General features: G+C 40.1%; 1 protein-coding gene across 3 annotated transcripts in view; it reads left to right on the top strand.

The window, feature by feature from the left end:
* The window catches only part of TSPAN9 (tetraspanin 9), a 153,564-nt gene that overhangs the window by 33,806 nt on the left and 95,551 nt on the right, over positions 1–24,207 (top strand). For 2 of the 3 annotated variants that reach the window (XM_061360749.1, XM_061360740.1), the window contains exon 2: positions 23,876–23,955. In XM_061360749.1, coding sequence (XP_061216733.1) covers positions 23,893–23,955 — 63 coding nt within the window. In that variant the 5' untranslated portion in view covers positions 23,876–23,892. Of the gene's footprint in view, positions 1–22,991; positions 23,956–24,207 lie in introns of those variants that run through there. The other variant, XM_061360734.1, reaches the window with a different exon arrangement.

Genomic DNA, 24,207 nt, shown 5'->3' with positions numbered 1-24,207 from the left:
GCATGGCTCTGATTTACGGCCTGGGCTTAAACCATGACACACCACCATGCTGCTTGCTCATTCCCTTGTGGTGGGATGGGGAAGAGAATCAGAAAGGTAAAAGTGAGAAAACTCAAGGAGTGAGATAATGACAGTTCAATAGGTAAAGCAAAAGCCACACATACAAGCAAAACAAAACAGGGAATTCAGTCACTGCTTCCCACTGGGAGGCAGGTATTCATCCGTCTCCAAGGAAGCAGGGCTCCATCTCACCTAATGGTTACTTGGGAAGACAAACTCCATCACTCTGAACGTCCTCCCTTCCCTTGTTTTTCCAGCTTTATATGCTGAGCATGATATCATATGGTATGGAATAGCCTTTGGGTCAGCTGGGGTCAGCTGTCCGAACTGTGTCCTCTCTCAACTTCTTGTGCATTTCCAGCCTGTGTGCTGCTGGGGAGGTGTGAGAAGCAGAAAAGGTCTCAACACTGTGTAAGCACTGCTCAGCAATACCTAAAATATCCCTGTTTTATCAACACTGTTCTCAGTATAAGTCTAAAACATAGCCTGAAACCAGCTACTATAAAGAAAATTCACTCTACCCCAGCCAAAACCAGAGCAGGTGGTGATGAAACAGAAGTAGTTGATTAGGATGGAATGAAAGCAGCAGCTTCTCAGAAAATATTGCTGCTGTCAAAGATGACACTCACCAGTTCTATACTTCATTTAACAGGAAACCTGCAACACTTGAATATATTTATCTAACTAAAAATACTTTATTAGCTTAACATTTTTTTTATCTTGGAAGTTTTTATGACTTGAAATTTTTAGAAATTTCATTTTAATTAAACATATATATGCCTTATACTTGCAGGTGTATCTGATTTACTTAAAGCATTGAGAGACAATGCAGCCACTGGTCATAGCTAGTATAGGTTCATGAGCTTCTAAGTAGTCCTGTGAGGAGCAGGGAGTTGGACTTGATGATCCTTATGGGTCCCTTCAAACTTGAGATATTAATGATTCGTTCATTTTTCTACTGTGTTTACTATGAGGACAATGACATGGCTCTCATCTAAAGTGAAGCAGTCACCCTCCAAGTTGTCCACAGTATTCTAAAGGATTTATTTTCTTTCAGTTACTCTGCCCACCTTGGTTTTTTCAGTCTTTGTTTTTAAAAGATGGCTGTTGAAAGTCAGTTATGACATTGATATAGCTTTTTGCATTTGAAATATAAATAGAAATCTGGGATAATGTTAATTCCTGCAAGGTCTGGTGTAAAAGTGCTGAAATGTATTTTTTAGCTGCTGTGCAAGGCTGTTGCAGAGGCCAGTTTCCCATCAGGGTTTCAATTTCAGAATGAAAAAGACACATGTGGCAAGCAGTCCCTGCATTGCTATGTTGCAGCAGAATCCTATAAAGTGAGGTATCTGTAATTTAAAACTTCAAGAGGGATCCAGCTGAAGCAACAGAGGTCCCACTTTTGGCATTCATGCAGCAGCTGCCTGGGCATTGTGCCATTCATTAGAGGCAATACATATTCCCTCTCAATCCTGCTGTGATTCCCTTCCTCCCTCCTGTTTCAAATGCTTTTGTAGAGCTGAGCAGTGTGAACTTTCATCAGAGGAGGTGAAAGTGGTGTTGCTCATTCTGAACATGCCAGGATTATTTTCCAAAAGTCCTGCTGAAGGTTTGTTCGTGTTTTATTCCTCAGGGCTGCTCACTCGTAGCCCTGCAATTGGCTTGCACTTTGGGGTAATTATACAAAAAAAGCAAAAAGCCTTTTCCAGGCAAAGAAAATTAATTTTCTTTTATTCTGAGCTGTACTGTATTACCGGTAATCCAGTTATATTCGGTCCTTTGCAAATGAAGACCATAAAAGACAAACAGCTTTGATCAATCTCAGTTACAGTTGCCATCATATCCCATCCTTGGAGTAAATATGTTTTTTTTTTTTCAGGAACAGTTGGTAGAGTTTCTGAATGTTGAACTTAATTTTTGTCGTTACACATTAAACAGAGAGATTTTTATTACCTTATTTTGTGGTCTGTAGCTGAAACCATAAATATCATCTATCTGTCTTTTGGAAAAATTAAACTCCAAAAGTTTTTCATGATGAAATAAATCTTAGGGACATTTGCACAAGAGCAGTTGTGAGAGGGAATACCTGATGCGTGGTCCCTCTCCGTCAGGGAATCTCTCTTTTAAAAGCCTTGCTGATGTGAGGAGACTGGTGAGCATTAAGATGAGGTCCTAGGGGATTAGGCAACTTTCCATCTTAATATATACTGTGATAAGATTGTTGTGTTTAAAGCTTGCTTCAGCTGTTTCCCGCGTGACCTTGATAGCCATGTATGGAAGTAAGAAACTGTTGCAGTAAAATAGATATGGAACTAATGCTGATTATGAGTAATCATATGTCTTGATGGTTGAAAGCATTTCTGGATCATGCTGCCCAAGATGAGATTCTTGGTTAGAAGCTTGAAATTCAAACTTGAAGATAGTTCCCTGAATTGCTCTTAAACCTGTCAAGTTGTAGGGCATTGCAGCTCACCTTTTCTTGCTAGCCATCTTACATCAGCAGGCTGGATGACATCTGTGTAATAGTCTGTACTAGTCTCTCTATATCTGTATCACTGGCTTACATCCAGCCCAGGTGGGAAGTTCTGCCAGGTGTTGCCAACTGATAGCTTTCTGGTGGGCTGTGAGAAATGAGCTACCTTCCAGGCCTTAGTGAGCAGGGAGAGGGTTTTAGTCCTTACTTGCAATGTCAGCGGAAGTGCTGGGGCAGAAACCCAGGAGACTGAATCCCTTTCAACTTACGTGGCCAGAAAATTACTGCATGTGTTTCAGAACAGACTACAAGGGAGGGCTAGGCTACAAACAGACTTTGTACAAACACAGCAATATTGTTTTCACATAAGAAGGTGTTAAAAGAAAATACAATAAAACCTGTAATAGGAATAAACTACACTGGTTTTACATGCTAAGGAAGAAACTGAAAGAACATTACTGAGGTTGCAGAAGTTAAGCAGTGATGAGTAAAATTCAAAGGGAGCAGTTCTAACACTGGGGGAAAAGACAACCTTAGCACAGATGAAGTGAAGAAGGTACAGAACCTCCAGCCTTGGAGGCTTGTAGGGATGTGGATTGTGCAAGCTACACAGATGGAGAGTACAGCCCTGGATAGTGAGTAGATATTTCTGCAGTTTTTGTGAGGTCTGGCAGACATGAGATATTTCCCACAGAGCTGTGAGAGGCAGTGTGTTTCTTCCTCTGCTGGTCTCTTGGGGAGCAGTTACAGTACATCTCTACCATTCCCCAGCTGTGAGTGTGGCATGCAGCATCTGGCAGAACTGGAACTGGGACACAGCTTCCTGCTGAGCAGATGTCTGTATCTGTTGATACTGCTTTTGGAGAGAAGAGAATACTGAATGAATTGTTGAGCCCTACTTGGCTGTGAGTCTGATTCTGTGAAAGTTAGGGGAGCGATGGGATTAAGGTACATGACTTCTGTTCAGTTGCCTTGTGTGCATTCAGTATGATGCCACTTTTCCGTTCCCCGAGATGGCATCTCATTGTCTTCAAGGGGAGTGTGCTGTACCATACAGCCAAGGAGCACCTGTTTTGCTTTTTACTCATTGTTCAGTTGTAATTGGTGCATGCTAATTTAACTCTGATTTGAAGGCAGCCTGTAATGACATTACTGTGATGACATTGCAGTGCTTCATAAAATTTTAGGACTTATTTTTCAGAGCGCTCGTTTGATAGAAAGCGGAGGATTGCCTTTTCTCCACTGTCATGCATGAGAGTTAGACACAACTGGCTGCCCAGTTTCAGACCCTGTATTTTTTAGGACACTTGGTGTTAAATGACAGCCCATATTCACAGTGCAGGTCCCACCGTAACTGTAAGTGCTTGGCCATTCTGCCTGCAGAGCAACCTTGGTCTCAAGTAGCACAACTAAGAAGGAACATGATTAGTAGGAACATAACTATGTGAGGAATTTTGCTATGTGTTGCAAAAAACCCTCTGTGGTAAATGTTGGAGTTGACTGTGTTGACTTGCAGAACAATATTCCTGTTTTGCAGTCCTGGCTTTCTCTGTTGCAGGGTCTGTATCCTCACATGTTACATGATTAGGTTGTACAAGCTACTGCTTTCTCCCTAGAGCAAGCTGGTTGTGCTCCTGAAGTGTGGAAGCCACTTTTATTTTCAGAGGAAGTAAACCTGTAATTGTATGAATGGACCAGCAGTGGGCTGATAATGGTTCCCAGTGTTTAGTAGGTGAATTAGCAATTGTAACGTCCTTTTAATGTGGATCTCAGCTTATTATTTCTCATGTTTTCAAAAAACAAGCATTAATCCCACTCAGCTCTTCCATAACGTGTTGTGCTGCTATCATGGTATGTAGGCAGGCAGTTCTAGATTCACAGCACTCATCTCTGCCCCTTCCACTGATGGTGCCTATTCCATTGCTGTTTGCTAAGTGGTTCTCCTCTGTATTGGTTGCTTTGCTGCTGGGCTTTGCAGCTATTAGCTGTGCAGTGGGGTATTTAAAAGGCAGCTGGGTCTCACTTGCACTCCTGTAAGGAGTGAGTTCTTTCTTGGAGGAAGTTCACCTTCCCTCAAAGATAAGTTTGTCTCTACTATCAAGTTTCAGTGGTGACTTGAATATCTGTGGTTTTTATTTTAGTCACCTTCTCCTCTGGCCTTGTCATATGTCTGTGCTCTATGCGTTTTTCATATTTATGTTCTTGTTTGTTGTTGATCTGTGCCACCAGTATTTCCGAGGGCTTTCAGTATAAGAACCTGGGTTTTGCACATGGTTCTGGTGAGCTTTAGAACTCCTCCTATACAGTATTTGACAAACCACCATCTTAACGTGGAAAGTAGACATGAAGGAACATGTCCCTGGTATTTAGCCCGTGTTAAAGAGAAGTCACATTTTATAAATATAGTTATGAATAAATTTGGTGATATTTTCATCACTGCAAATGTAGCCTGTTGTTGGGATTGATTCTGGTATCTGTGAAATGGTTGGCTTTTCTTCATTTGTAATGTTTTCTCCTTAACTGCATAAGAAGATTGTAGGTGCCTTTTTTCTTGTTGTTTCGTTTTAGGGAATATGTTGCCCAAAATGTCATTATGCATGAGCATAAAGTGTAAAGTGATGTTGTTTTGAATGTCCTTTCTTTGTTCATGAGGTTGATTCATATAACTTCCTAATAATGTTATGTGTTCCTCCCTACGTTCATTTAGTATCTAAGACCAACCTCTCGAACACTTCTGCTGCCTCAGAGTAATTTCATGATTACTTGCTCCTTCCATAAGGGAGCAACCTGTAATTGTTAATTATTTCCTTAAATAGTTACCATTTTTCATGGTGGTGTTCACCAGGGCAGGGTGTGGAGAAAGTGAATTTATTTCTTCTTTTTTCCTTTTTCATGTTTATTTGTCATTTTTCTTCTTCTGTCTTTTTTTTTTTTATTTTTTGTTTTATTTCTTTTTTATCCTATATTTTCTTTTTTATATTTTTTCTTTTTTTATCCTCTTTTTTCTTTTAAATTATTTCTTATATTTCCTTTTTTATTCTTTCTTCTTTTTTTCTTCCTTTTCCTGTTTTTTGCTCTTTTTTTTTTTCCTTCTTCTTCCTTCTTCTTCCTCTTCTTTCTAATTTTTTTCTCTATGAGTTTTTTCTGGTATTTTATATAAGGAGTCTTTCAGTCTAAAGCTGTGAAGTCCTTTCCAGCTTCCCTTATAAAACATAAGGATCTGCCTTACTGTTTCCTTTCCTCTTTAAGACTTAAGTGCTTATTCATTTCCCCCACTCCCACCCGCCCTTCTCACCTTCCCCGTTTCTCACTGGTATCTAAGGATGCAGTGCTTCTGGCGTTTGATACGCTTGGTCTTACACTTTCTATTTGAGCAGAGGTTCCTGTCATGGGATAGTTACAGGCTACATTCCTGTGCTGGAAATAGATGCTTTCTACATAACCTGCTTCCTTATACCATCTAAAGCCTCTGGTAAAGCACTGTCTCCACTGCTATAGATAGAGCAGCATGGGAATCATCAGAAGCTGACAAAGGTGACAGTGAGAATGTAAAAGCTTGCTAGGTTTCTGAGAGGCGGAAGTTCAGAGGGTCTGTTGGTATTGAGATACCTTCACTGTACCATTATTTTTATTTAAGTAAAGGAGAGAACCTTTTTCTTATTAGATATAGACATATAAAAAAACCCAAACCAAATACCTTATGAGGCATAGAATGATTTGGTATACAAGCATTTGTAGTCTCTTCGTTCTTCTCTGTGACCTTAATAGGAAGCTGTTCATCATGTGCTGCTTTCGGTTTTGCCAAAAGTTGTCTTCTCAAGAACAAAGCAGCAAACCCCCCCCCAAATCTCAGAATATATTCTGACAATCATCAGTTGGCTGTTAAACTGTTTTTTTTTCTTCCTCATCAGAAAAAAGGGACTTACAGGGTTAATAAAAAAGGAAAAAATAGTTACTCTTTATTTCAGGATCCTATAATATTAGGGAAGGACTGTTCTGTGGGAACCAGTTTCTATAGTTCCAAATTAATTTTTGCCTGTGATTCTGTCAACTGCGGTTTTTGCCAGTGGTTAAAAATGACTGCAGCTGACTTTGGGAAATGAAGTTTTCTCATATGGGTGTTTGCTTCCCATCTTTAGAACAGCACTTCCTTTGTGTCTTAACGATTCCAGCTCTTTGCTGCAGAGACAGCTTCAAGTGACAGGATCCAGTTGTTGGAGGCAATACTTACTGAATCACGACAAGCCTGGATTCAGCATCCTGCTCCTGCCTAGAGGTTTCGGGTATGAGCTTTGGCAGTTGACTTGGCATCTCTTTGCTGTCCATTAAATGGGATAATAGGCATGTCCACCTGTACAAGAATATCCTCAGGGTACATCTTCAAGAATGGATATATATATATAGGCTGTGTATGTACCTTTTGAATGCACTGCTTTTGAAGCTGACCTTAAATTGGGATTGCTGTGATCCAGCCCTGCCCTCCTTTTCCTTTAAGCATGCTTTCCTGACTGCAAGTACCTTGAGAAGCTGCCCTGGCCATACTGATGGTGCTTTATTTATAGTGGTAGTTTGTGGTCAACTCAGCTTCTTGAAATGTCCTACCGAACAGATTGGAATGCCAGTACCTGGGAAGGGCGGGGTGCTGCAGGGTGAGAAGGTAGGGGCAACGCAGGAGTTTGGATTTGCAGTGGCTTTAAGTAGTCAAAATCCTGCAACCTAGAAAGAGACTGAAGTGTTAGTGATGAAATAATGATGTTGAGTGAATGTCTACCTTGAGTGAATGTCTACCTTGAGTGAATGTCTACCTTGAGTGAATGTCTACCTTGAGTCAATGAGTACCTTGAGAAATTTCCAACCTCCACCCACAATCTGTGTTCGCCTCCCTGTGCTGAGTCTTCGTGTTGTTCTTAAATACACAGGAGGATACTTTCCCTCTGTTTCTTTTTCCAAGTGCAAGGCTCCCTCCCCCCCCCCCCCCCCCCGGCAAAAAAAAGGCTGGGTGGAATTGAAAGCACATTCGATTTGCTTTAGTCTGCAGTGTGCAGGGCGTGAGATACTGTAGCAAGTGTATTGATAATGCAGTGTTTCACTGAAGAGTAAATAGTTCTGAAAGACATCTCATAAGGAACAAATCTGTGGGAAAAGTAACTTTTTGCTGGCAAGCAGCCCTGCAGGGGGACCTGTGGGTGCTGGGTCGACAGCAGGCTCAATCAGTATGAGGCAGCAGCGTGCCCTGGCAGACAAGAGGGCAAACCACATCCTGGAGTGCATCAAACACAGCATAACCTCGCCAGTCAAAAGAGGTGATCATTCCACTATATTTAGCATTGGTACAGCCTCACTTAAGAATATTGTATGTAGTTCTGGGCCTCATGACTTAAGAAGCATGTGAAGGGCTTTGAATGTGTCCAGAGGAGGGCACTAAAACTGGTGGAATGGCTGGAAGGCATGTCCTGTGTGTAGCAACTGAGGACTCTGGGTTTGTCTGGTATGAGGAAAAGGAGGCTGAGGGGCAACCTCAATGCCCTTTAGTGCTTCCTGAGGAAGGGAAGTGGTTCTGGTCTCATCTCTATGGTACCCAGCGACAGGATGCATAGGCATGGTTCAAATCTGTGTCAGGGGGATTCAGACTTGGCATTAGGAAACATTTCTTTACTGAGAGGGTGGTCAAACACTGGAACAACGTTTCTGGAGTGGCGGCTGGTGTCCCAGGCCTGTCAGTGTTTAAGAAGCATTTGGACAATGCCCTTAATAATTTGCTTTAACTTTTGGTCAGCCCTGAAGTAGTCAGGCAGCTGGACTAGATGATTTTTGTTGGTCCCTTCATTATCTACTTTAGTTATTATTTTCTGTTGCCACTAGAGTGGTACCAGAAGAGCATTAACCTTGGCCATCAAACAATAGCTAAGCAAAGTGAAAAGCAGCTTATTGAAGTAGCTAACACATGGAGGAGGAGACATTTGACCAAAGTCTCACCCTAGTGTTAAGAGAAACTGAAGACAGGTAAGTTGCAGACAGGATCATCAGCATCCAGTGAGGAAAAACTGATGCGCAAGTCTTAAAGGTGGAAAGAGATGCTAAGCAGAGCAACAGTGAGAAAAGCTTCCACAAACAGGCCAGGTGAGAGAAAATGGATGGGAATTCAGACCTGGAATTTCCTGGAAATGCAAATACATACAAGAGAAAAAAAAAAAAAGCAAAGATGTAGGATGCAAACACTGTTGTTATGCCTGAGGGAAAGCAGCACGAAAGGGATGAAAGTAAAGGGCAGACAGGAGCAAGCCAGCTCTAAGAGTTTAGTCAGTTCAGAACGCTGAGATTTTACTAAGCCAGGGAGAGGTAAATACATGCAAAAAAGGAGGAAGACCTTCTCATATGTATGCTTAAAGCCTAAAGATAAAGCTCTACCTTGGTTGAGCTTTTAAATACTTTCTATTGCTGCTGTTTACAGTAGATCAGGCAAGAGATCTCTCAGTACTGAATATATTGCAGGGAACACTGAAGGCAGAGAAATGAATGATGATGGTCTGTTTTTTCACATGCACAGTGTCACAAACAAGGTTGAATTATAGAAATACGCATATACAACTGGATCATAGCATGACTTTAGCTTTATATATAAAATAGCTTGCACCAGCCCTTCTGTCTTCAGTTTTATCTTAGTATTTTTCTTATGTACTGGATGACTCAGTGCTGTTAAGGTGTAGTGTATTGCTTTGTTTTCTTGCCTGGTTTTGTGCATTTGTAGAATGTGACAGTTGTAGTAAAAGAACCCCAACCAACCAACAAAAACAACCAAAGAACAACCCCCAAAACCCTACCGTGAATGTTGTTGAGCACTGCCTGAGAGCTGCAAAAGCTGTGTGTGGAATGATGAAAACTTTTGAGTATTTTGGGATCCTTTTTTCAATGATTACATGAGCGCAGCCTTTAAGTGAGCTTCCACAGCGTCTCCTCTTAGCCATGCTGCTTTGATTATTGCATTTGTGTTGACTGCTGCTCAGCTGACAACGTCAGTCAAACTCCCTCTAATGTCTTTAGCTGTCTTAGCTTCAGAGGCCTGGCTCTCATATAAGGCATGTAATTTATCCTGCTTGCTATTATGATTCCAGGGACACCTGTGCCTGGTCATAAGAATCAGGTTCAGTTGTGTGCAAGAAAGAAAATCATATTTACTTAATCCTGATAGGCATAAAATAAAAATGATGATCATTGATACATGAATATTCTGCTGCCCAGTCAAGTCATGGCCCCTTTATGATGAGAGTCCATAAATTTCCTTGTAGAATGCTCTGCACTGGAAAAGAGAGCCAGGGCCGTTTTGCACATACCTAAGGTTCATGAGTGCAGCTGTCGAACTACCATGACCTGACTTGTGAATATTCACTTTCTGTTACTGTTGGTGGTATGTACTTGAGGTTAGTCTGCTTGCTGTAGGGGTGAAGATACGACCATCCAGCTCCAATTCCTCTATCATTCAAAATTCTGCCAAAAGCAGAACGATTGAGTTTTGATTTTCTTTTGGACTTTTATGGTTGACCTCACTAAAGACTTCTCATGCCTTCTCCACATTCCACCCACCCAGACTCCAAGATCTCCCCTACATCCCTCTCACAGGGCCATGCAGGGTAAGAACAGAGCATGCAGACTGCAAGCCCAGTGTAATGTGCCTGCCTGTTCTTCATACAGGCTCTGGGTCAGTTTTGCAGACTGTTCCATCTTGCTGCTATTGATACCCCAAACACATGCTGCTATGTGTTGAGTTTCCAGGGCTCATGGTGCTGTGCCTGCTCCCTTCCCTTCCCTCAGATTTCACTGAAGTTGATATTCTGGTTGCATAAATCTTATTTCTATTGAAATCCAGAGTGATTTGGGGAAGGAGTGGCAAGAAGCCGTTGCTGTTGCCATGTTGCAAATTCCCTTATAGCAAAGAGTTAGATTTGTTTGTTTGGTTTTTTTTGTTCGGGAAGTGCGGAGGCAGAGAGGCCACCAGGATAAACTAGAATTGATCACTGAATGACTTAGGGTTATCACTGGCTTTATTTCTTTTAGAGCTAGAAAAGGAAGCTCAGCTAACTTTCTGCATGTTCATCCCCTTCTCTGGCTCTTGTAACAGCTTTGAGTGTGCACTTACATGCACTGACATGCTGAAATGAAACTTTTAAACATCTCAGGGAAAGCTGATCCTATTAGCAACAGAAGAATTGTTCATTTTTTATTTATTTTTTTATTCTATAAGGACTATGCCATGGGTTTTTATTTTGGACTGTAGCAAGTTGTTTTTCCTCTGAGGCAATGCTAGTTTAACACAGAATATGCTTACTTGCTGTGGGAAGAAGCTGTTGTCAACCTGCATGGCTACCCAGATTAGCCTTGAAAAGATAAATCATGTCAGGGTTTGAAAATCTGTTTGATTTGGTAAGAACGAAAGACATGTACAGCACTCTAAAGGTATGTGCATACATGATAGTCAAAATTAATCGTGTTTTATAGTCATGTGAATACTGGAAGTTTGAAGGTTAAAAAGATTTCAGTTCTTTCAGGAGTGCCCTCCAAACAGCATTATTAGCACCCAAGGAACAAACCCATGTTTGTTTGTTTTCTTCATATTTTGTCTTCTTTATACTGTAACACAGTAAAAGATACAACAAAACACTGCAGAGCAGGTGTTTTCATATGCTTATGCTTGCCATTTGAAGAGCTTGTGACAAGGAAGTTAGAGACAATGTGAATAATAATCCTTTAAAATCCCAAGGAAAATAACATGCCATGTATGTCTGTTCCAGAATGAAACATCTGGGTGGGCTCAGCCCAATGACAAGACTGTAACAGTTAAGGGCTCTAACAATAAAGCAGTCGTTTGGGGATGTGGCCAGATGTAGCACCGTTTTGCTTGGTAAATTGCCATTTTCCATTGAAAGTAGTCATTTACTCGGTATTTTAATGAAAAGTTTTATTAATCAGACCAATAAACATTGTTCATATGCTCTTTTAGCACTTAAGGGAACAAGAGCTGCTAAAGTCACACTCCTGTCCAAAATGTTTTATTCACTCTTATTACAGTAGCATCTGAGATGCCTTCAACTATGGTTTGAGTGAGCAAAAGGATTTTTGTTCCTTCTTCTTCTCCTACCCTTTATTCTCCCTCCGCTGTTCTCTAATGATTGGTTTTGTGCCAAGTTTCACGGACTCTCTTCCTCACTGGGGCTATAAAAAGGAAACAGTACTGTAGGAAAGCTGTAGTGAAGGAGATTCTGCCATCTCTCTAAGCAATCTATTCCAGTGTTTAATTCTTCTCCTACCAAAGGCTTTTTTTTTTTTTTTCACTTATATTCAGAACAAATTTTCCCTTGAGGAACTTATTGCTATTGCTTTTCCTGTCAACACACATCCTTGTGAACAAAGTACCACCATCATCTGTAACTGCCTTTTAGTTATTGGAAGGCATTGCTTAGTTTTCTGGAAAATGAGTCTTTTAGCTGTTAGGCATGACATCTATCCTGACCATAGCGTCTTCCTAAATCCCTGATACTGATATTTTATGAACTGAAAGTTTTGTTTCAAAATAGCACGTGCCATCTCTTGAGGGTGTCTTCATTTGGAATTCTGTCCCTAAGCATGTATCATTTCTCTTCTATAATAGAAGTCAATGGTTTAGGATTTCCTAGTATTGAGAAATGTGCATCAATAATGTGTTTTGACTTTTCATTTTGAAAGGTCCCTGGTTGCTTTAAAAATGTGGTTTACAGATTATGCATAAGAACTACTGGTGACCAGCCTATGACATCTGAGAGGGAATCTGGCTGACAGAACTTTGCAGCAGTAAACTAGTAGTGTACCATGTCAGGCCTTAAGTAGTCTGTGTTTTTTTTAACTACTTGAGAATGCAGGACACTGTTTAGAGATCTGTTCTGGGTTCTTTTGCTCTTCAGTATTTTTTCTCTATATTAAAATAAAAATAACTGGACCTTAAATATGAAGGATGTTTAAAATGTATGAGGATAGTTCTGTGATAGACATTTTGAAGGCTCTGGTGCCTGAGAACAATTTGTTAGGGAACAATTCATAGGAAAGAGTTCATTACTCAACCCTTCCCACCTACAGCTTGGTAATGATGTAGTCTTTCAGACTTAGAGATCATCGATGTATGAGAGAGACTGTATAAACACAGCAGATCTATTAGGTAGGGAGAAAACTGAGACACCTATATAAATGAACCTAAAAGTGCTACAGAATAGCGAAAGGCAGTCTTTGGGAGGCGCTAAACTGGAATAATCTTTGAAATGATCAAGACAGTTTCTTACTCTTTTTTTGCAGCATGATACGTAAACCTTGCATCAAATTACAGGGCAGGGGCAAAGCATCATTCTGTTTGGAAAAATACTCTGTAGAAACTGCACCTTCCAGTTCATCAGCTCTATTTGCTTTGTATGTTTAGAGATCTGTAACTTCTGAGTCTGTTGAATTGTTCATTGATTTTTGTTTCCTTCAAACCTGCAGAGTTTCAGTGGTACAGCTGTTAGGGAGTGAGGAGAGCTTTCATCTTTATTTTCAGTCTCAGGCCAAATTGCTCACAGTAGTTGAAATTTCTGAACCTTTGTTTTCAGTGTAAAGGGCAGAAGGCATTCAAGTTGATTTAAAAGAAGAAAACACAGGGAACTGAGGCAACTTAATTTAGCAATCCTTGGAATGGAAAAAACATGGGATTTTAGAGTGTAGTTTATCCATCAGGACTTGCTGGTAATAATCTTTAAAGCTGTGTATCTGAGTATAGCATTTCTTCAAAAGAGACAAACATACGGAGTCTTTTCATTATTGTATCTGCCAAATTATCTTGCTTCAGCTTGCAGTAGAAGGTAGTAACCCCATTACTATAGCCATTTAATATAACACTTTCCATGCTATTGGAATAGAAACACTGTTAGTGTTCAGAAGTACTATACAGAAGTGTCCTGTAATAAGATCAATGGCACGGAAGGAGGTGGGGGAGAAAAGTTGGTTTTCAGATATGGAACAGGATGATGAGTTTGTAAAACTCTTCTGAAAAGTGTCTGCGTGGCCTGAGAGAACTTTATGTTTCTTCTGGCTAGATGCTTGGTGGAAGGGGGGCTAGTGTGACAGGAGAAATGAGCATATTGGAAAAATATGCTCACAGAAGGAGAACCTATAGGCTGGATAAAATCCAGAAAGCCCAAACCTGTATAGATCTGAGATTAGAGGGTTGAAACAGCAACAGAAGCAAATACAACTTTACCACATAGGTTGTATTACTGCAGATTTACTATTAACTTGTTCTTCTGGAAGGAAGAAGTCTGGAAAGCCGTTTCAGTAAAATTAAGTTAGGTTTGAAATTAGTCCAGGTTTTAGGAGATTTAGGAGAGAACAGAGGAAGTTCGTATGCATATCATTGCTACGGGCATCAAATTTGAATCCTACAAGACATATTTGGACCAAAGCTAGCACTGTCTACCCTTACTTGGTATTGCATTTTGAAAGTCTTTGTTTAAAACCCCATCCTTTTATACACCATTTACTAAGTATTTATGGCCACGTATTTGATAGATTCTTCTGAACCAATCTGCAGAGGGTAGCACGAAGCATCATGTTGGTTGCTTCTGAAACAAAATGCCAGCATCCCAATTAATTTGTAAATGGAAAATACCTGCCTGTGATGAATTAACAAAGTGCTGCTTCTAAAGGCCAATTGATACTACATACTGTAACGACCGCATACTTATTACACGCTTAAGGAGATCAGAGCAGATTGAACGACACAAGTAGTTTTCCCCTCCAAAACCCACTTTTTTGTCTCTCTTGTCGGACACCACTATGAAGAATTTTTGCCAGGTTCTTAGTTTCTGGCTGCTGATCAAGAGTATCTTGGTTTTCTCATCTCCAAGAGACACTGATGGTATGAATAAACTTTTTCAAAACTCAAGTGAATGTGGGCTTGGCTTTTGGTAAAGAGTCAAACATGCTTGCATCCATTCTTTACACCCCATATTAGGCTCTGAATGCCTGGTATTGCTGCAAGCACGCAAGATTCTTACCAAGTGTAAATGAGTCCTCCTTAATGCAGATAAGGTCATAAAGCTGTGTTTTGCTGTTATGCTTTTGCCTTTACAAAAACTTATTAATATACTGTAGAAAGTTAAGTAGCTTCCACTGTAAATGAGGTATTTGAACTGCTGCATGGGTTTTTGTGGCTTGAGAGACAGGGTCACGTCAAAATGTACTCTGATTCTTTTTCCTTTCCTTTCTTCCTTTGTAATTTTAAATTTCTCACACCCTTGTAATAGCAGCTGACACCGAACACAGAGCTCATGAATAGCAGCACCATTACATAAACATGCTGGATTATAGTAAGAGATTTACCTTGGTTTCACTTTTATACATGTTCTTGTATCTCATGAAGAATAGATGAGAACCATTTAGCCTCATTCCTGTGAGATGAGCAAGGTGGCTAACATATCTGCCTCCTCTTGGGATTTATATCTGATTATGTTGTTGTTGGCAAAGCAAAAAGCATTAATTGCATGACTGTTATGTTACAGGCAAATCCTATTTTAAATGTTAATCATGTCCCACATTGTTACTACACAACATGCAAGAAGTGAGGATAGATAAGCTTTATTGCAAGAGTAGATGCTCTGATAGGATTGTTTTTAGAAATCCAAAGAGCTTCAAGACAGTAGTCTTTTCTTTGGGTAGATGTGGAAGTCTGTTAGAAGCTGTAGAAAGAGTCCAGCCCAAATCAGCAGGATAAAATGTGGCTGTTAGGCAGTGGTATGATCAGAACTTGAGAAGTGCCATTAATGGCACTTCAGGTAGGTTTGAGTTCTCTTGAATAATTAAAAAACTGTTTCTCATGAAATCTGGAATGTCTCCCTCGAAAGACAAAAGGAGGTATGTGTGGGAAATTGTTAGTGTAGCTTCTTGCCACAGTTGGTAGACCTTAGGGAGGGTCAGGAGTAGGCTGGGGACTGAATGGCTGTAGAGGCTAGATCCCACCCTTGCTTCCAGGCATTTCTGCCCTGGGTCACGCTGGGGGCCCAGGGGAAGAAAACCTTGTGCTGTGGCTTGAACTCAACCTACTCTGCTAACATTGAGCAGCTGTAATGCTACTGACTCTGGGCAGGTACTTGATCCATTTGGCAGTTTGAATCTCCTTTATGGAAGCTGTTTATTTTTCACCCAGAGGTGGAATCTGGGATTAAGTAAGTTTTGCTCGGAAATGCTCCTGGTAAAGAGCTATTTGATAACTCTCACTTCTCTGAGGTGTTGGCTCTCCAGTAACACAATCAGTCTGTCTTTTTCAGTGATGTCTTCAATTGTAGGCTGGGCTGGTGGTGAGTTAATGAAGAAGGGAGCCAAAAAGAATGGTGTAAGTTTGCTGTCCATTGTAGGCTTCTGGGTTTCTGCCAGCTCTGACATAGTGGTTTTAAATGTCCTCATTCATGGAGTCACACCTGTTTATGCTCAAATGCCAAAAAATGAATATTTTAGCAATGAAGGAATTCACTCAATTGTGAAAGGAATGTGCCTAGAAGTGTTCTTTTCGTGACATAACTGAGCATGTTTCAGAGATGTATGCTGCCTTTTAAAAATGGATGCTCACATCATTCTCTTGGTTCTTTCTTCTCATGGGGCCATTTTAAAGGCTTTTTAAAAAAATTATTTGCATTTTGAGGTGGGTTTTTTTTTAGTTTTATGGGGTTTGTTCGGGGTTTCTTTGTTTGTTTTTTTATTTTTAAAGTTTAATAGTTCTGCTAATACATAGACACCAGCTGTCAGTTAATTCAGAACAGCAGACTGCTGATGAGAAACAGCCTCTTTAGAGCAGAGGTCAGAGAATATCCATCTGATTTTGTTCAAGGGACTGACTGGTACACACTGGATATGGTTAGAAGAGCTCCTTCATTAATGAAGTCTTTCTACACCATCTAAGAAAAAGGGATGCCATCTTGTGTGATAGGCAAAAGCCTTCTGCTGTTTGCTAGCTTTCTTTAATTTGTAGTCAGTATGGAAGACATGAAAATCTGAATTGTCATTTAAAGTACAAGTGGAAGAGAAACACTCAGATCACGTACCTTACCTCTGCAAAATATAGGTGATAAATAAGAGCCCTTTGCATTTCCTCACCCCTGCTCCCTTTTTTAAGTTTTTAATTCTTAAAGTGTGCTTTTGGATGTCTAATTTGTGTATTTCATCCCATGGGGCTATCAGGATATGATGTTGCTGTGGTATACAAGTGGTATGAAGGTGTGATATAATCACAATTTCTTAGCTTCAGGGCCCGTCACTGCACTTTGACCCTCATCTTCCATGTCTCTTGTGCATTAGCATATCATATAATCATCAGCATCTGATTACAGTGGGTTAAGTTTATAACTAATTCCTTTGTACAATTCTGAGACAGAATTTCATTCTTATCTGTAGTGTGTAATCCTAAATGAGAAGTCTTAGCCACACAGGCACTGCAAATGATTTTTAATAGAAGTCCCAGGAGCTAAACGACTGTGGCATTGGGAAGTCTCGTATAAAACAGGATTTTTTTTCTTGATAATCCATTCAGTGAGGACCAAACTGTTCTTATTGGTCCATGTAAGTGTAAACTAGTAAGAACTGAGGCTATTAAAAGAGATTTTACCTCTTTTTTTTAACCTCTTTGCCTTGGAAGGCAAGGAGCATTACTCATCAGAGGTTACGGTGACCTGTTAGACTAGTGCCATTGTGTCAGAGGAAACAGATTAATTCATTCCTTTTACAGTAACCGTTTCAAGAAAGGTAACTTTTCTGTGAGAATTCAGGACTGGTTAAGGTGGATATTAGTGGCTAGACACTCAATTCCCATGTCTGTAAGAACAGAGCCTTTCCCCATAGATCTCAGGCGTGATCCATCACATGTTTCCTGCATCCTGGAGTGCTGTCCCACTCCTGTCTCTCTGCCAGGCCTCTATTTCTTCAGTCATGGCAATGCTAGGTGGAGCCCCAGAATATGGAGTTCAGGCCCTAAGACCTATCTGAGTATCTCTATTTTACTTCCAACTTACGTTATATGCACATTTACCTGACCAAGGTCCTTTTACATGGTGTCTGGAGATGGCTTTCTTCTGCAGGTGGAACTGAGTGTCAGATGGTGCCCAGTGGATGCTCTTAGGCCTACTGCATGGTAAAGAGAGAAGAGCATGAGCCAGTCTCTGTCTTCTGTCACAAAACAGTAGAAGAGAGTACTAATCAGATCTCAGGCATCAGCATTAAGTCTGTTTCTTAATGAATCCATTCTACCCCTCCATCATCTATGTCCATCAAGTGCTCAAGCAAATGGTGATTTTCTCAAGGTATTAGAAGTAGCTGTTATTCACACTAGTAGGGAAACTACTCATTTTTCTCTTCTCTGAACAATTGCAATTCTAGTATTTATAACAAGCAAGGTATTCATATACACTCTAAATAACACAGGAAGCTATGATCAGTGATTGGGGACTCCAAAACTGAAGTTACAGTAGCTCTGTTGGTTTCTAATGGAAGACTTTTCCTGTTGGAAAGTGAGTGTGTCAGAGGTAAAATATAGCTTGGGATATTTGGTTCTGAAAAATTCATCTAACACACAAAGTTGTCCATGAAACTTATCTTGTTTCTCTCCAATCCCATGATGGGTGGGATGCTTTGGATTTACAGGATGCAAGCTGAGAGTTAGGAAGGCACCAGCATGTGGGTTAGAACCTGAAGAGCACCCAGATTTTTGGTTACAAATCCTGGAGCACTGGGAGCTCCAGGTATTTTGACTTGCTCGAGTGTAGGCTTTTTTTGCAGAACCAGGAGCATGAAAGTCTGAGAACTCCATGGTTTCATCTCTTACGTGATACTAATTTCAGTTTGATTTTTTTGAACATTCTTTCCCCTTTAAGCTATTCCAAAATCAGTTGTGTGGGGTGTTTTTTTTAAATCTGAGTTTTTATCTGTATACAACTGTATGCCAGAGTTGCAAGCTATTCTTTGCGACTCTTGTTCCATATCTCCTTCTCATGGCCTTCCAGGGTTTGGAGCAGTGACTGGAAAGATATAGTCACTAAGTTTATACTTAGCAGTCTGGGCTCTTTGTCTGATTAGTGTACCCTGAGGAAGGTTTGTATAATTGGTTAATATCATTCAAAAGAAAAGAATGAGTTTAAGAACCATGTCCCTTGAACACTTGATAGTGTATGCATTTGTTTGGCTCTCTGCAGGGCTCAGTATTGTCCTGAACTCATGTGGCAGGGTTACTAAAACTCATGATTTCTGAAAGCAATTAATTTGAGAATGGCCTCACCTAGTATATAGCTGAGGCTGCGTGAGGCACAGATTTGGTTTGCTTCTCTGCCAGCAATTTCATATTCATCCTCAGCAAATGTCTTGGTCCTCAAGTTCCCCCTATTTAAAATGGTAACAGTAGCACTATCCTATGTAATAGAAATCTCACGGTAAAATATATAAGTTGTAAAATGGCTCATATATTGTAGTGATTGGATTTTTTTTTCCTTTTTTAAAAAACTCTTAGAGTTTCATATTTCATGTTCAGGAATCATGGCGGAACATAAAAAAGCCCAAGATATTTTTGCTAAGCCTTCAGTGTTTCTTCCTGTTCTTGCATGCTATAGTCCTTCTCCCTCTCACTGGCTCAGTGAGATCATTTAAAGGGAATGTCTTGTAAAATGATTTGGAACATTTACAAGGGGAAAATAAGTATAATTTTTATATACTACTGAAATACATTTTATATCTGTATTATGTCCATATAAATACATGGTTATAAATACGTGTATAGACTTGGTCAGGGTTTGCTCTGTTTTGCAGCATGGTTCCACAAGCCAGTTGTGCAAAACCAACTGAACAGGGAAACAAGCAGAGAGAGGGGTTCAGAAGCACTCTAGCTGGGCATAATTGGCACTGAAGTTCTGCTGTGATAAAACTAAGGGCTAAGAAAAATATTGACTATTTTGTAACTTCCAATAAAAAATTAAGTTATTGGCTCTGTATTTTGAGGGCAATGGTGTACTGTTCCCAGAAGGGAACCGAGGAAAATCAGTTTTGGTAGGAGAACCAGCCTATATGTTTGGGCCTTATTACTAATACCCTTCCTTTCCATTTTTCTGCTACACCCATTGTGACATCCATTTTCATGCCTAGTATCTGAAAGTGGCCTAAATTCTTGCCCTTAATACTTGGCTGAGCCTTTCAGATGCAATGGACTGATGTTCATTACCTTGTCCCAGGCATTTGTGTGCAGGACTGAAATGATTTTCTTGATGTGGATACATCTTTCAGATGCAAACTTCTGTGATTCAGTAATCAAAGATTAATGAAGTACAGAGTGAGCTTTTGAATGTTTTTCATACCCTAATTACTTAACGGGTGAGATCTGTAGTGAAGCAGAATGCTTTTGTTCTTGTGCTGAGGTTACACTGTCAAGTGGGATCCCTGTAAGGTGCTCTTGAATGGCCTTGTAGCATCACGTATCACTGAAGTCTTGGATGAGAGGCAGGGTTAAGTGCAATGGCTAGTCAAAATACAGCTGGATGAACTGGATACAGCTTTTTCACTGCTTATTATTTTGAACAAATAAGCAGTCCTGTGTGATTTATTAACTGAGACTTATAAATACCGAGTTAGAGTTCCAGCGGGAGGAAATGACATCTAATCTGTAAAAATTGCTCCGTGGCCACAAATTCAAGTGGCGGAAGGTTACCAAAGCTTGTAAAGTCTCCCTGGTGTCAATAACATAACTGTAAGAGGGTCATATGTTTCCTCTGTACACAGTGAGAGGGGATGCTGATTTGGAATCGTGTTTGCCCTGCTGCTTCATGCTCAGACTCATATTTTAAGGCTGGCTGTTGGCTTCAGGCTCCAGCTTGTGTGTCTGGTTGTTTGTTCTGAAGTATAAACTATGATGTAGACTAGTCATGGAGAACTATTAAGGAAGATACATTACAGGCAGTGGCAAAGAAAACTAATCTTTTGTAGTATGTGAAGGCAAAAATAGAAAGCTGGAAAAAACCTCAATAAGGTCTGATAATGAACACTTGAAAAATAAGGCTTGGAAGGACAGGGGACAATTGTGTTGCCTTTTTTCCTTTTTTTTTTTTCTTTTTTTTTTAACCACTGATAGAAATGTTTACACTATTTACAAACTCTGACTGAATTTGTGGAGACTTTTTGTTTATTACAAAATAGTATATACGAGGGGAAATGGGTTTAAACTTAAACAGGGGAAGTTTAGGTTAGATATAAGGAAGGAGTTCTTTATTGTGAGGGTGTGAGGCACTGGAATGGGCTGCCCAAGGAAGTTGTGAATGCTCCATCTCTGGCAGTGTTGGACAGAGCCTTGGGTGGCATGGTTTAGTGTGAGGTGTCCCTGCCCATGGCGGGGGGTTGGAACCAGATGATCTGAAGGCCCTTTCCATCCCTAACTATTCTATGATTCTATTTCCAGTTTTTATCCTTGAGAAGGGCAGGTTAATTATTATCGTCATGAAACTTCGTAAAGGAAATTAAGGCAGATATTTGTATTGCAGTAGTTTTCACAAGCGCACAGCTTTTTTCCTTTTTTTGTCTTTTTTTTAGTTTGCTGTAGCTATTCTACATCAGAGTAAACTTTATGGCAAACACATCGGTGCAACAGGAAAAAATGCTTTCAAACGCTTTAACATTCTTATAATTATTTGTTAGAGAGCTCAATTTTGTGTGATTAAGTAAAAACCACTGAAAGTATCGAACTACAGTGTACTGTTGCCGTGGCACAACTTTACTCTGCCAGTAAGTGAATTGCAAACAGAAGAATTTTTTCAAGCTTCTAAAACTGTATGTGGGCATTTGCCTTGTGTTTGAATACCCTGCATGCTCCAGTGTCTGAGGCAGGTACCGGGCTGTGGCCTACAAGTCTCTTCCAAGTTTCTTTACGAGAAAGTTGGTTCTTGATGACTGTTTACATTGAAGTTTGTGCACCAGAGGTTTGTATGTACTTTGTTCACATCTAATTTCTCTTTTATTTTTACTTGTGTATTCTGTGTGTGGCCTTTACGACTGCTATCATACACATTGCTGAGCGGTCGTCTTGCAGTTGCCTTTCTGAAGGACACATTTGATGCAGGCGGTTCTGAAATTACTTTTGAAAAGCGAAATGAACAAACACTGTTGATTCAGACTTGGGTCTGCCTATTGTTAATATATTATTATAGAGGAGAAGAGAAGAGAGAAAGATACAACATGTACAAACATTGGGTATTTCATGGCAGGAAGGACTTTATGATGGAGGGATCTTTTCCTGTCAAGAAAGGTACAGCACTGTTTTAAGGTGTTGATTCTAGTGTTACATAAAAATTACAGAATTTTAAGGGGCTTTTGGACATAGATACCTAAGATTAAATAAATCTTGTATTATCTTTTCTCGAAGACACCTGATAAAATAATTAACAATGCATTATAATGTGCATGTGAAAGGGTCAGTTGAAAATTGTGCGTAACTTTTGCTTTTCCTGATAGCCATATTTCTTTCATAGGGGTCTCTTAGTATGGTTTTTTAATCTACAAAAAAAAAAAAAGAATAACCTGCATTTTAAATCTGCTGTATCCCTTTGCACCATCAGTGAGCAACTTTTATGCTTATGACAAAATGATGAATTTGGAAGCAGCAAACATGACTTGAAGTTATTTCTTTTCCTTCCCTCTAGGCACTTGCACACATATGCACAGGTACATATGGACAGTTGTGCCTTCTCCGTTTCAGAGTCCTAACAAGCATGTTGTGCTACTATCTGGAAAAGAAATGTCATGTTTGAGTTAGTGTTTCTAATGCACAGACTACCTGTGATGTAGGATGGCTTATTGCCATACTTGGGAATGACCTCTGACATACTAGTTACATAGAATGTGAATAGCTGCAGGTTCAGATATCCTTACATTTCAAGAGTTTTAAGAATTGATCCATGACCCCATAAGAGACAGCAGCTCTGCTTTTCTGGCTGTGGTTAATTATATCAGAGTTGGTGGTGTCACATTAGGCGCATGTATAACTGAGACATGTGCCTTTTTCAGTGTATCCTGGGTGCTAATCTATTGCCGTTCCTTGTCCCATAGCATTTGTTTAAACCAGAAAAAAAAAGTAAGTCACTGTTAATTTAATGAGCCAGGGAGAGGTTAGCACCTGCCTATCTAATCCACACTTTTCCAGTATTTTATTGGATTAAAGGAGTATCAGTACCTCACAGTCCTTGCTCATAAACAGCTAAACAGTTCTTGACATTTAAAGAGATTTTCTGTTGTGCACTTGTATAGTCAAGAGTAATTCTAATCCTATTAAAGATATTATGTCATGGAGGCGTGCCCTGCAGGAGAAGGCTGCTGCTAACTGGCCCAATGGAAAGCAAAGGGGAGGGGCAAGCAGGAGGGTGGATTTATTACTCGATACTTAGGTCAGGGATTTCTGTGGGAAATGCCCAGTGGTTGCAGTTGCTGATGATTTCACGGCAACAGCACTGAAACACAGAGCGCTGTCTGATAGCTGGTTACTGAATGAGATACTGCAGATGGGTGGAAGGAAAAAAGACAGCATGTGATAGAGAGAGTCAGACACAGAGAGGGAAGCTGAGAGCAAGGAAAGTGCTCTGGCTGGAGGAGTCTCCCAGGTGTACTGCAGAAGCTTTTTGGAAATGGATGCAAGGACCATCTGCTGCCTATAGATTAGAGGGCTGTAGATTAAGAGTGGAAAGAGCTCATGGCTCTTTTGAATAAAAATCAAAGTTCTGCATAACTGATTCATCAAGATAAATCATGAGTATGCTCTTGCATGGGATATTAATGTATAAATCCATGCTACAGATAGACAGAGTGCAGACTACATCGCTATAAAAAATAAAGCCAGCAACGATGCAGTGAATAAATTCTGCAGTGATTATCTGATTTATGTATGAAGAAAAAGAAGCAAAACACAGAGAGCTCTTATCATACTATGGCATTTGCAAGGCACTGCATTTAGTGCTGAGAGATGCTATACATTAAATCTGACAACTGTGAAAAGAGAGATCATGGAGAAGTCAAGTAGTGAGGATTCTTCAATTCACCGGAGTCCATCTTTGGATAGCAAAGACTCAGATTTTGCTAAACCTTCTACCTCAGGGAGGCAGTTTGGTCGAGGTTTTACTGCTGGAGCTTTCTATGGTACAACTGGATCACGTACACAGAGCCACACTGGGCTCGGAACTGGGACCGGCATTGGGACTGGCGTAAAAAGTGACAAATACAGTGCACCCAAAGGCAGCAAATACGTGGTCTTTTACCTGGATCTATCCTTTGTTTTCCTTTTAGAATTTAAGAAGTGCAACATGGCAAGAGGCTGCCTGTGTTGTTTGAAATACATGATGTTCCTTTTCAATTTAATATTTTGGGTGAGTACTGCCTTTTCAGTTCCCTTCATTTGTTAGTGTGTCCTGTACTGCTGCATTATGTGTACAGTGCATCTTTGAAGCAGTACTGTAACTCCCCCCCTCCACTCCATTTCTCTCATACCTGCTTTGAATATTTTCACTGTTAAACTTGTGTCTATTAGGAAAATGTACATACTTTCTCTGTGTTTATTACTACCTGATTACTGTAGTTTGGCTACTAATTCCTCAAACTTGCTGTTCTAAAATGTATTT

This window comes from Neopsephotus bourkii, unplaced genomic scaffold (assembly GCF_033783945.1).
Source record: "Neopsephotus bourkii isolate Nb327-2 ecotype Australia unplaced genomic scaffold, CSIRO-AGI_Nbou_v1 NB_107, whole genome shotgun sequence".
Classification (NCBI taxonomy): Eukaryota; Metazoa; Chordata; class Aves; order Psittaciformes; family Psittacidae; genus Neopsephotus; species Neopsephotus bourkii.
The sequence above is the reverse complement of the archived record's forward strand: the minus strand, read 5'-3'. Positions and strand labels throughout refer to the sequence as shown.